Raw genomic sequence first — 12,226 nt, forward strand, 5'->3', positions numbered from 1 at the left:
TGGGGTCGCAACTCCCTCAACTTTCACAGTATGGTACTTGCTGGAGCAACTCAGTGCACGGCTAGTAGAGGCCCCTGTTTTTCCCTGAGAAAACCTACGAAAGACTGATTGGACCTAATAAGGGAAAAAACAAAACAAAACCTTTGGAGGTTTGGGAGACATCTTCTCTTAGTGTTTACTTTGGGGATCTTACTCTGCTTGGCACACATGGCACCACGTATTTCTCCTGGCTGTGTCTTCCCAGACATGGACGTAGACCGGAGTTAGGAGAAGACGCAGTTAAACACAAAAGAAGAAAGATGCTCCTTAGACCACCGATAATCAATGCGTTAGACATAGTAGAAAAAGGAATAAAAATTACTTTAATCACATTAAAAAGCCAAATCAAACAGGAATAGTTATGGTGCTTATAAGATCCCCGCTCGGCAGCTGATGCTCTTCTGTTCGCGAGTCCAGCACCCCAGGGCCAGGCACACAGGGTGGGGCAAGAGTAGGTCTGCAGTTGTGAGTACGTGAAACAGTTTATTCTTGTACTTTATTAATTATTGTATTATTTTCCATTCGAACAACTGTAAACCAACTTTTGCCCACCCTGTATATCAAATCCCACTACGATGTCTGGATTTTGCACCGAATTCCGGGCTTGGCTTTTCCTCCAAAAAACTCACTGATCTGAAGTGACTGAAAGTGAGATAGGGTATCTTTTCCACGATTCCGAGAATCTAAAGTGGGCTGGTAGGCTCTCTCCTCAGCAGTCTTCGGTCAGCGAAGCCCTTTCGGGTGGTTCTGTAGGAACTGGAGACCAAGGAGCCTGAGCTGGACCTGAACCTGGAGTGCCACCAAGGCTTCCGTTCCGCATCTTCAAAGAAAAGCCACTGGAAACCATGGAAACAGGAACAGAGGGTGCCCCCCAATGCGCAGGCATCCTCCTGCGCTTCCCGTTCTTGAGGAAGCGGGTCAGTATGTCAATCTTCCACTCTGACGTCGTCCCCCCCCCCCCCCCCCCCCCGCTATCAGAAGTGCTGGGGTGGGGGGGGAGCATGTTCTCTCCCTTGGTCCAAGCTTAGTGTTCAGACCCCCGCCTGTGGCGGGTTATAAGCTGCCGATGTTGGGGAAGCTCTTCAGTTTCTCAGGAAAGTCGTCTTTGTACAGGACAGGGTCGGCTCGGTGCTCCACCACCTTGAGAGGCATCGTCCCAAAGACAGAAGCAAACTTGTTGATGCACTCAGACCTGTGGGGTTCGGGCAGCAGGAGGGCAGGTGAGCAGATGAGAGAGATGGGGGTGGGGGGAAAAGAGAAAATATTCAAGAGGCTGAGAGACGATAGCAAAATACATAATTTTCAACATCAACAGAAGAAATCCAAGGAGGCCCAGCCTGCTCCCAGGTTCGAAAGAGGTTGGAGGGGTGTGGATACAGTGATGTGGCTGTGCTCTATCAGCTCTGAAGAGAAAGTGAGCAGGGAATGCTGTCTGGAGGGCCTGCAGAGGTCAGACTATCTCTTCCCCTCCCCCTACATTCCAGTCATTCTTCCAGATCAGCACCAGCAGGCCTCAAACCAAGGTGGATTAGCTGCCAGCAATCTTAACCCCATCTCTGCCAGCTAAAGAGAAGGCAAACAGTGGAGAGGAAAAAGCCACTCGGATCTGAGCTCACTGAAGTTTAACAGGCAGAGAGGAGCAACAGAAGGCAAAAGAAGCTAATGGGAATGGTGAACCTCAATTTCAAACAATAAACACTTTCTCATTCAGCCATCACTGGCTGAAGGCTCTAAGTGGCAATCTCTGGGAATTACCAGTCAACTTCTACAAGCTGAAGTTCCCATGGAACAGCTTCCATGATGGGAGCCACAGCCATGTGAGAACCAGCGGCCCACAGCCCACTGGGTGACAGGACAGCCCAGCCCTGGAGGAGGGGAGTCAATTTCCTCATCACCCCCACCCCCCAGCCTTGCGAGCAACCTCCTAGGAGGTGAGTGGGTCAGGCAGGCTGGCGGGGAAAAGGTTCTGGCCCATCAGGCCAACTGAGTGTGACAGCTGGCAATGAGGACACTTCAGCCTCAGACCAGGGGGAATAACAAGCCTGTAAAAACCGCTTTTGAAGTTGAGGGGAGCTCCAAGATGGATTTCAGAAAGGTCAACATGCTCTCTCCTCAGTTAGGCCCCTGGCACCTGGGAGCTACAACAAGAACAAACTAATCAGAGGCAGGACCATTACAAGAACGGGCTAAATTTCAGGACACAGACCAGGAGTCTCTTCTGTCCTCAGAGGTACTGTCAGATTTATTTCAAAGTATTTTAATCAATAAGTTTTTATTGGAGCACTCTGAGCTTTAGGAAGAAATCAATTAATAAAGAAGCCCGTCGTTATCAATTCTTTTTACTTGGTCATTATGTTTCTAGAAAAATGTGTTACTACTACATTTGAGCTCTTCTGACTAATAACATCACCGTGTCCACCAGCACCACAAATCAACAACCAATACTTACTGTGTTAAGAGTGCTTTCATATAGCCCAGCTGGTATGGCTCAGTGGTTGAGCATCAACCTATGAACTAGGAGGTCACAGTTCAATTCCCGGTCAGGGCACATGCCCAGGTTGTAAGGGGCAGGCAGGAGGCAGCCAATCAATGATTCTGTCTCATCAATGATGTTTCTATCTCTCTCTCCCTCCCACTCCCTTCCTCTCTGGAATCAATAAATATATATATACATATATGTAGATATATATATATAGGTATATATATATATATATATATTTTAAAGAGTGCTTTCATGTAGTAGTAACCCATTTCATCCTCACAACAACCCTATAGGGCAGGTCCTAATTCATCCCCAATTTCACATTGGGAAGGTTGGGACACAGAGAAACTCAGTGACACGTCCAAACATCAAGTAACTAGTAAGAGGCAGGGCCAAAACCAGGCATTCTGGCTACTAAAGCTAAAGTCTTAATGATGAAATGACACAAATTTATTTATTAACACAATTCTAGGGTCCAAGGGGAGGAGCTGGGAATAAATAACTGTTAAGCACCTATTACATGCCAAGTAATTTACATCCATGCTCTTACCACTTCCTTAAAGTATTCCCCTTCTATGCACCCAAGAGCAGGGCTTTCATAACTGTGTGATGCAAATGAGACATTAGGATACAGAACTTAAATAACTTGGCTACAGACCAAGAGCTGGAGTGGTGGGGGGGTTTCAAACCAGGCTTGCACCGGCAACAGAGCCTTCACTCTTCACCATCCTCAACCACAACTCGCAAGGAACGGAGCTTCCCTTTTGCTGGCAGTCTTTTAAGACTCAGGAGGCAGTCATAGGTTCCAAATTGAGGAGAAATTGGGCAAAAAGACTGAGCATTTTCAACAAAATGGTATGAAACGAGCACTGGACAACAGCTTCCATCTCCTCAAATAATGGGGTCAAGGCAATGGCAAAGTCAATCTCTGCAAGGCCTTACTTGTGACAGTTCTGCCTGTAATTATGTACCGACTCTGCGGTTTCAGTTATGAGGCCTGTAGACTCTGGCTAGCAAAGCCCAGCGGTGCCATGATAGGTACCAGCGAGCATGTACTAAAGAAGAACCATGGCTCTTGGCAGAGCAGAGAGGCTCCACGGCCCCCTGGGGCGCACTGAGGACAATGTCTCCTTTGTAACTAGATCTGCCAACAGGGCCCAGCCACCGGCAAGAGGCCACCAGGCCACCGGGGCTCCGGCCAGCCTGACTTGCTGACAGCTGCCCCTGGCTAACTCAGGCTCCGTGTGTACTTCTTTCTCTCCACACAGCCTGCACTGGAGAAGTGGCAGGCCACTCGGAATGGTAAAGGTCCTGAACTCTCCCGCCAGGAACTGACAACACTTCTTCCTTTCTTTTCAGGGCATCTGGTTTGGGGAACAGGTTAGGGTGAACAGAAGCTTGGCTTACTGCTGGTCGCCCCTCTGAGTTGTTCTGTCAGGTGTCCAGCTACCCCATCAGTAAGTGTTTCCTGGGTCGGTTTTCTAATTGGGTGTAAACAGGCTAAGAACTGCCAATGTCCACCTCTAAAGACTGGAAGCATCTGGTGGGTGGAGGGGGGGAGGGGGAGAGAGGGATAAAGGACTATGGTGTTCTGTTTTCCTTTCAAACACATACAATTACCTAAACAACCAGGAGCCTTTAGGACTAAGGCTGGGGAAATCGGGAAGGAAAGGAATTCTGCCCGGCACTGTGCCACAAGCTTTCTTGTCTTATTATTTTATTTACCAGCATGTAATATGGTGTTTGGTACGAAGATGGTCAATAAATATTTGTTGAACCAATGAATGGACACTGTAATTTGATAGATATTAATACCCCCATTTTAGGAGGTGAAAGATGGAAGTTCAGATGAGGTAAGTCATTTTCCTTAAATCAGACAGCTAACAAGTGGCAAACTCATAATCTGAACAAAGACTGGCCTGAATCAAAATACTACATTCTTCTCCTTAAATCAACACTATCTGTCTGCCATACTGCCTTGACCTCTTTAAAGCGATTGGTCAAAACGAGCAGCTTAAAGAAGTAATAGCAGATCCTGGAAGAAATGGATGCGGGGTAGTGCAACTGAGATTTCTGATTCTAGAACCCGAAAATAGAATAAATAAGCTCATTGAACTACAAAACCCAACACAAGGTTCATAACTTGCAAAGTGGTTAACCCCTTTCACTATTGTGTGCAAAATGTGATTCTGCAAAGGGAACGATTACAAAAAATAAAACACCAATTAAAACTCTACAGTATACCTCTTGGTTTACACAAGAGGCTTAAATCATGTCGTCTTCCCTCATTATCTAAGGACCTTATTTAATAATCTGGTGATCCAGTCTTTAATCCAAATACTTTTATTCCCAGTTTCTAACTGATTTCAAGACTGATTCCCTATCAAATTTCTCTATCAAGATTCCCTAACCCGACTTCCTTACCACGGGCTCACACCCTACGCCCTGGGGCCCACCTCTCTATGGCATTATTGTTTTCAAAGTCACCAATGACCATTCATTTCAAAGGCCTTTTCATGGTCTGCGTGGTTCCTGCTCCTTCCCTGCTTCTGAGCACTGCAGGTCCCAGTTCTCTCCTGGCCTCTCCAGTGGTCACTTCTCTGCTTTCGGTTATTCTTTCTTTCTCCAAAATGTCAGAATTTCTCAAGATTCTGCCCTTGGCTTTTCTTCAGTCAGCTGCCACCTCTGGGCAGATGCCTTCAAATAGCTTTGTTTCAATCTTCTTTCTAGAGTTCTAGTTCCACATTTCCAACTGCCTGCCCCATATCTACACCTGCACACAGAGAGGACAAAAGGCCCCAAATCACATACCTTACTGCTCTCCAACTCCTCATTGATAATACAGTTAAAGGTACGACTGCTCACCCCATCCTCTCTGCTAATTAGTGTCTCCTCCTAACTGTATTAGTTACACTGTTAAGGTACTACCACTCTTCTGGACTGGAAATCTAGAAGTTATCTTTCTCAACTCCTTCTCCATAACCTTCTCACACCTATCCAGCTAGAAATAAGTTCGAGTATATCTTCCTTTGGGGGAGGGGTGAATCTCTTGCAATTTAATTCCTTCTTTGCTTTCCACACTCACTTTAGTTCAAGCCTTCTGACTGTTCTTCCTTCAATCTCTTTACTTCATTCCATCCTATGCACTACTTCCAAATTAATCTCAAAACAATGCTTAGATCAAGCTACTCCCCTGTTGCATGTAAAGAACAGACTGGGAATATAGAAGAAAAAAAGCTACCCCCCTGTTCAAAAACCTTCTATGGCTTACCAGAGCCTGGAGAAAAATGTCCAGGCTCCTTAATTGGGGATTCAAGGCAGTTTGGAACTAACAGGCCAGAACTCGATGCTCTAGCCAAAATGAACTTCTTCCCCCTAGGTTAACTCCTAATTTTATTTCTTCTACAATTTGATTCAGGATCCAAATGAGTTCCACATGTTGCAACTGGCTGATTTAGTCTGTAGGTTACCCCTCCTCTTATTTTCCTCCAGCTATTCATTTGTTGAAGAAACGGAGTTGTTCATCCCGTCCCCACATGTGACTTCGCTGACTGCATCCCATGGTGTCCTTTGATATGTTCATGTGTCCCTTGTATGTCTTATCTATCAGTAGCTAAATTTGGAGTCTTCATCAGGTTTGATTTGGGGATAAGAATACTTCAGAGGTGAACATTTATCAGGAGACACAAAATGTGTAATTGTCATGTCTCTTTTGGCTGTTAGCAGCCATTGACAATCATTGCCTAGATCTATTACTTTTCCAGAGTTTGTATTACAGTGATATTCTAGTCCTATCTTTTCCCCCCTAATTAGCTGGACTTCTATAAAGACTAAAATCCCTTCATGAACTATTTGAATGCCTGAAGTACAGTTGATATTAGAATGAACTTAACTGCTGGCCAAATACACCTTGAACTTGCTGATGGGCACTTTTAATTACACAGTTCCCCTGCCTGGGATCTCCTCTTGCCTATCGCATCATTGGTTGGGATCCTAGTGGTCTTTGAGGACTCACTTCAAATGCCATCACTTTTACAAAATTATTCCTAAAAATTGACCTAGCAAGACGTCACTTCTCTTTCCTCTGATCAATTAGAACTTTTTTTTTTTTTTTTAAATCTCACTTGATATTTTTTCCATTGATTTTTGGAGAAAGTGGAAGGGAGAGAGGGTTGGGGAGAAAGAAAGTGAGAGAGAAGCATCGATTCGAAAGAGACACATCAATTGTTTGCCTCCTGCACACACCCCAACTGTGGATTGAACCCGCAACCTTCGGTGTGTGAGCCAATACTCTAACCACTGAACATACAGGCCAGGGCTCAATTATAACATTTGAGCCTCCCTTATGTTACTTATTACATATAGTTTTGGATTAACTTTGATGTGTGTGTGTGTGCGCGCGCACACATTTGTTGTTGTTAATTGTAAAGTCTGATATAATTTGATTCAAGCCTAACAATATCTGGGAAGTTGCCTTTCTATTTTCCAAAGCCTTTTTCTGATTGGAAGTTTTCAAATACATCTCCCTTATTTACTTTCTTCAGTGTGTAGTAATAAGTACATCCAACTTAAATCTCATTCACTGCATTTTAGGTTGCTTTACATTTGCAATGATCAATAGTTTCTCACTGCATTTTAAGTTGCTTTGCATTTGCAATGATCTCAGTGGTGCTAGAGGAGAGATGTTTAGCCTTAGCGCATGCTTCAAGGCCATTATCAGGTCAACTTTTCTCCCTACAATTCATTTCTTGGACCATATAATCATACCACTTTAACTTAACCCAATCAACAACCAATTGCTTAATGCTATAAATTCTCCCAGACATAGAGAGTAGTGGTAGGTTTAAAGAACAATTTCATGTACTCCAAATAGAACTATAGTTGGGGTCTCTCTTCCAAATGAGTTTTGACAGTTAATGTCACTGCCTTTGACAGTGTAATATTTATACCAGTGATAGATATTTCCAAAATCACAATAATGTATTAACAGTTGATAAAAGTCCTGTCATTTGGGTAAGATATTTATATAGGAAAGAGATAAATTATTTAGAGAGTAAGAATAAGTAGAGTAAGGAGTAAAGAATTATATAGAAGAATCCAGTTCAACTGAAAAGAAACACTGCTCTGTACAGAAAAATCCTCCAGGCTTGAAGGATGCTAATATGGCTGACAGATTTCAGAAATGAATGCTGCAAGCAGAAGCATGAGACCTGTGGAAACTTGAACTAGATATCTCATTCTACCACTGCAGCATTCTCCGAGTGAATTTTGGTCCCTTGAAAACAGTGCTACTGGATGCCAGAGCCTGCTGTCTTACATAAGGAGCTGCCTTTTGGAAGAACTGGGTTTGATTCAAGAGATTCGAAGCACGGGCACCTGTGGGTTACAAGTGAGAACTCCTAGGTTTACTGTAAGATTATAACGGTCTCCAGGGAAGACATGCATCTCCACTCCTTTTACATGCACCTACAAGGCCTGGTGTTACACTCCGCACAAAGGTGTGCTTGTTGAGGAGCTGCCTGCATGGAAATAAGGGAATATTTCAGAGCTGCCCGCTGCCCTCTCTGTAATGTAGAGCTGTGCTTTCAGGGCTGTTCTTGGTAGGTGTTGTAGTAGTGTCAGCACAGGTAATGTGTCCCTAGTGGGTTTGGTTTAATTCTTTCTGATCAAACTTCTACTGTAACATGGAGATATTACCCTGAAAAACAATCCAGTATTTCCTTAGAATTAACTACCTTCCACTCAAATGACTGTGGATGGTTAACTGCTTAGTCTAAATGGAGAATCTGGCTTCTGGAGCTTAAGGCCAGCGATATTTTTAAGACCCTTCCAGCCATTACAAATTGAGTAAGTAGCATTCCAAATTAATTCTTTGGGTGACCTGGGCTTGAACTAGCCCAACTCCCACAGTGCAAAAGGAGGTGACTATGGCTACCAGCTGCTGTCCTTATATTTCCAAAAAAGTCCCATAAACAGGCCCAAGGCAGGAAATGGGGATCAGAAGCCAGGGTAGACTTTTGGTAAGAGGCACACTCACCTCTCCACCATGTGCGTCTGGTCCAGAGAAAGCCCGTCAATGGCTGTGCACTCTGGACACTTGAATTTCTTCCGCGGTGTCACCTACCAGAGGAACACAAAAATACCTGGCTGTCAGCACCCAGGACAATAAAACCATGCTGTGACACCACTCTGCATGCTTCTGTTCTGTAAGTGGAGATGCCTGTTCCCTCCATACACACACTCACACACCTCACCATTTTTCCATTCAATTTTGTCTGGCTCGGCCAACGGCAAACTCACAAGGGCCCAATAAAAAAGGCTTGGAGGGCTTTTGCCTTCTGTAGCTGGAAAGAAGTGGTGATGACAAGCTCCTTAATTCCTGTTTAATGACTGTTTTCTCACTGCCAAGGTCCTTGTATAAACACCATTTGTTCTTGCAGCCATAAGGGCGATGAAATACAGCTTCCCATAACTTTCACCGTAACCTTAGTTCTAACAGGCGCTCTTTCTCCTTCTTCCAGCTCATGGCAAATGCTTTGAGCTGCACCAGGCTCTAGAAGATGCCAGGTTATTTTGCAATTCCCTTGAATCAGAAAAAAATAATCCAATGGTCCCTCAGCCTCTGAATCCTTTTCCCTGATTCTCCCCTACCCTCCCAAACCTTAAACTTCCAGTGCTTTTCTAGCACACTCAGGGGAAGCTACTATCCTAACCTAGTGAAGATAAGCAAACAGCAGAGAGACTGAGGGGGGGAAGCTAGATGACTGACGAGGCCAGATTAAGAAGCAGAGGACACCAGGAATTACTGTCCAGAGTAAGCAGGCACAGCCAAAACATCTTGTCAAAAAGCAGATTTGGAGATAAACTTCCTTTAAAATGAATTTCACAATTCACATTCTTTCACTTTCCTTGCAGGGAGCTGTCCATGGAGTTATTTAGAGCTGGGGAGAGGGCGAGGACTGCAGGGTTAGAGAGCACCAGTAGTGACTCTTCCTCTTTCCTTAGTCACTGTGGTTTAATGTGGCTTCTCTCATCCATTAATAGTATGAGTCAGCCAGGAATGTCATGCTATATTTCCAATATAAGCTTCCAGTATCGGAAGATTCCAGCATCAGGAATCTGGCCTAGAAGTAGTGCCCATTGTCATACACAGAATTCTGACCCAGAATGAAAGAAGGTTGAGATGACTCCACTTATATAAAAAAGTGTGTGCTCTCTACATATCTAGGGATCTAATTTGAGAAAAATCTACATTTCAAGAATAGATATCTATCCTCAGGGGATCATTAATATATTATAGGAAAGGTAATTTTTAACATCCGGTAATCAATATTTAAAAACATCATTCCGACTATAAACGATGCCGACTGGCGATGCAGCAGCATTATTCCCATGACCCGCCGGTTCGAAGATGATCAGATACCATCGTAGTTCCGACCATAAAAACATCATTTAGGGCAACTATAGTTATAATTTACAAAGTGTACTATCTTTTCAATGTCTATATATAAAAAAAAGATTGGCTACCTTAAATTGTAAACTGTATCTTTTACCTAACAGAACTAGATTTCAAATCAGCTTTGAGATTAAAATTATTTTTTTAAAAAACATGATTTGTAGATGGACCATCACAGCCTTTACCTCTGATACTGAAGTTTAAAACCAGTAACCAAAGAAATTGCACAAAAAAAGAAAGTATGTTTAAATTACCAAAGCCTACCCTTCAATTTTACAAGGTGACAATGTTAATCATAGAATCTTAAAAAGTGAAAAGGGAGCTCCAAGTTCATCTAGTCCAATACTTCATTTCATCTAGTCCCATACTTCATCTAGTTATGAGAACGTCTCAGGCTCAGGGAAAAGAGACTTGCTCAAGATCATAGAGCAAGTCCGCGGCAGAGCTGGACCAGGATGCCTCCTACCTTGATGACAGCTTTCCCCGTGACATTAGCTACCAGGAAATTCATGGCAATGTCTTCACAGTTCATATGAGCGTCCACCCAGTTCTTGATGTCCCCAGGCATTTTGTAGGTATACAGGTAATTAAAATACTAGCAGGTGAAGAAACAAAAAGAAGAAACATTCAAATAGCAGTTCCCTCCTGCTGATACATAAAGTACAACTCAGTCAAGGCACGGGGACAGCTTTCTCTCATAAGATTAATCACAAGGCTGTAGCCACAGGAAGGGCAAAGGAAGTATTAGAATGCTGTTGGCCAAGTGACCAAAATCTTTAATATTGTCACTCTTTTCAAAACATCCACTGAGAGCAGAGCAGAGGTACAACGTGAAGCCCTTGCAGGATGCAGGCCCATTGGACTGATGAAGTGTTTTACAAACATTGTTCAGAGACACACTGTATGTTCATCTTTACTAAATCTTTCCCTGGAGTCACAATGCCAAATCATGTTTTCTCTATTCTTTCCATAGATTGCAAAGGGAAACAGAGATAGATTAAAGTGGGTTGACATTGCAAAGGTATATGCTTTTTACAGTAAAACAAAAATGAGGCAATTCTGAAACCACCATAACCTACCTACATATGAAACAGTATAGAAATTCACATCCAAAAATAAAGTATATATAATCTACTACCACACACCTCCCAAATTATAAACCTTATTTATTATCCGTTGCTAAGAGCAAAAAACCTTTCTGCACCTAGAGCCCCGAAAACTACGAGGGCAGCAGCGCCAAGATAACAACAGCAATCAGTGCAGACATGGCCAAGCTACCTGAACTGCACCGGCTAAACAGACCTTGCTCCTGCATCATGCCTTACGCCTCTGCTGACAGTGGACAGTTGTTACTATTTAACTAAACCATACACTTCCAGGGAACACTCTATTACCAAACCGAATATCCTGAAGTCCAATGCATACCCTTCAACCACTCCCTAATTAAGAGTCAATAACAGGAAGTGATAATTCTTAGACAAGGGAAATACAAAAGGCTCATAAATAAGCAAAAGGAATTTCAATCCCACTAATAATCAAATCAGTTAAAACACTGAGATCCATTTTCATGTGCATTTCATGCAAGGGAGGCTATGGTAAGATAGTTTTATATTTTGCTGGTTGGGAGTGTCTTCTGACACAAACAATACCGAAAGCAATAGACAAAAACATATATCAAAACCTTCCCAAAATGTTCAGTCCCTGTGATAGAATCTATCATAATGCTCAAAAGTATAAACAGTTATGAAAATGGATATTAATCATCATTTAAACATTAGATATTAAGCATTATTTAAAATAGCAAAAAAGTTAAAAACAATCTAAACAAGCAATGACAGAATAATAGTTACACATAATTTACAGAATACCAATATAATGGTATATTAGCAATTCTGTTAAGAAAAAATTATAGAGGAATGTTAATGACATGAGAAAATGCTCACAACATAATACATAAAAATAGCAGACTAATGCAAATATTTGTAATGGTATGTGTGTACATATGCATAACTAAGTAAATAAAAGACAAAGTGGGAAAACATCTAAACAACAATAATGTTTTTAAGTGATATACAAGAGACTTTTTTATATAATAAAATTGTTCTGAATTTTCCACATTTTCTATTATAAGCATTTATTATTTCACAAGTAGAAAAATAATAACTTTATTCTTTAAAAAGTATCATACAACATGGCCTTTCTAAGATCTCTGAGTAGAACATTATTCATAAACTCTGTAAAAATTAAAC

At 42.4% G+C, this 12,226-nt stretch overlaps 1 protein-coding gene across 1 annotated transcript in view; it reads right to left on the reverse strand.

Moving 5' to 3' along the window:
- Positions 1–339: 339 nt before the first annotated feature.
- The window catches only part of EXT2 (exostosin glycosyltransferase 2), a 121,469-nt gene continuing 109,582 nt past the window's right edge, over positions 340–12,226 (reverse strand). Inside the window, exons 12-14 of the mRNA XM_059709597.1 lie at positions 10,444–10,572; positions 8,559–8,641; positions 340–1,231 (exon numbers count right to left, since the gene is read on the reverse strand). Of these exons, the coding sequence (XP_059565580.1) occupies positions 1,093–1,231; positions 8,559–8,641; positions 10,444–10,572 (351 nt within the window). The 3' untranslated portion in view covers positions 340–1,092. The remainder of the gene's footprint in view (positions 1,232–8,558; positions 8,642–10,443; positions 10,573–12,226) is intronic.

This window comes from Myotis daubentonii, chromosome 9 (genome assembly GCF_963259705.1).
Source record: "Myotis daubentonii chromosome 9, mMyoDau2.1, whole genome shotgun sequence".
Classification (NCBI taxonomy): Eukaryota; Metazoa; Chordata; class Mammalia; order Chiroptera; family Vespertilionidae; genus Myotis; species Myotis daubentonii.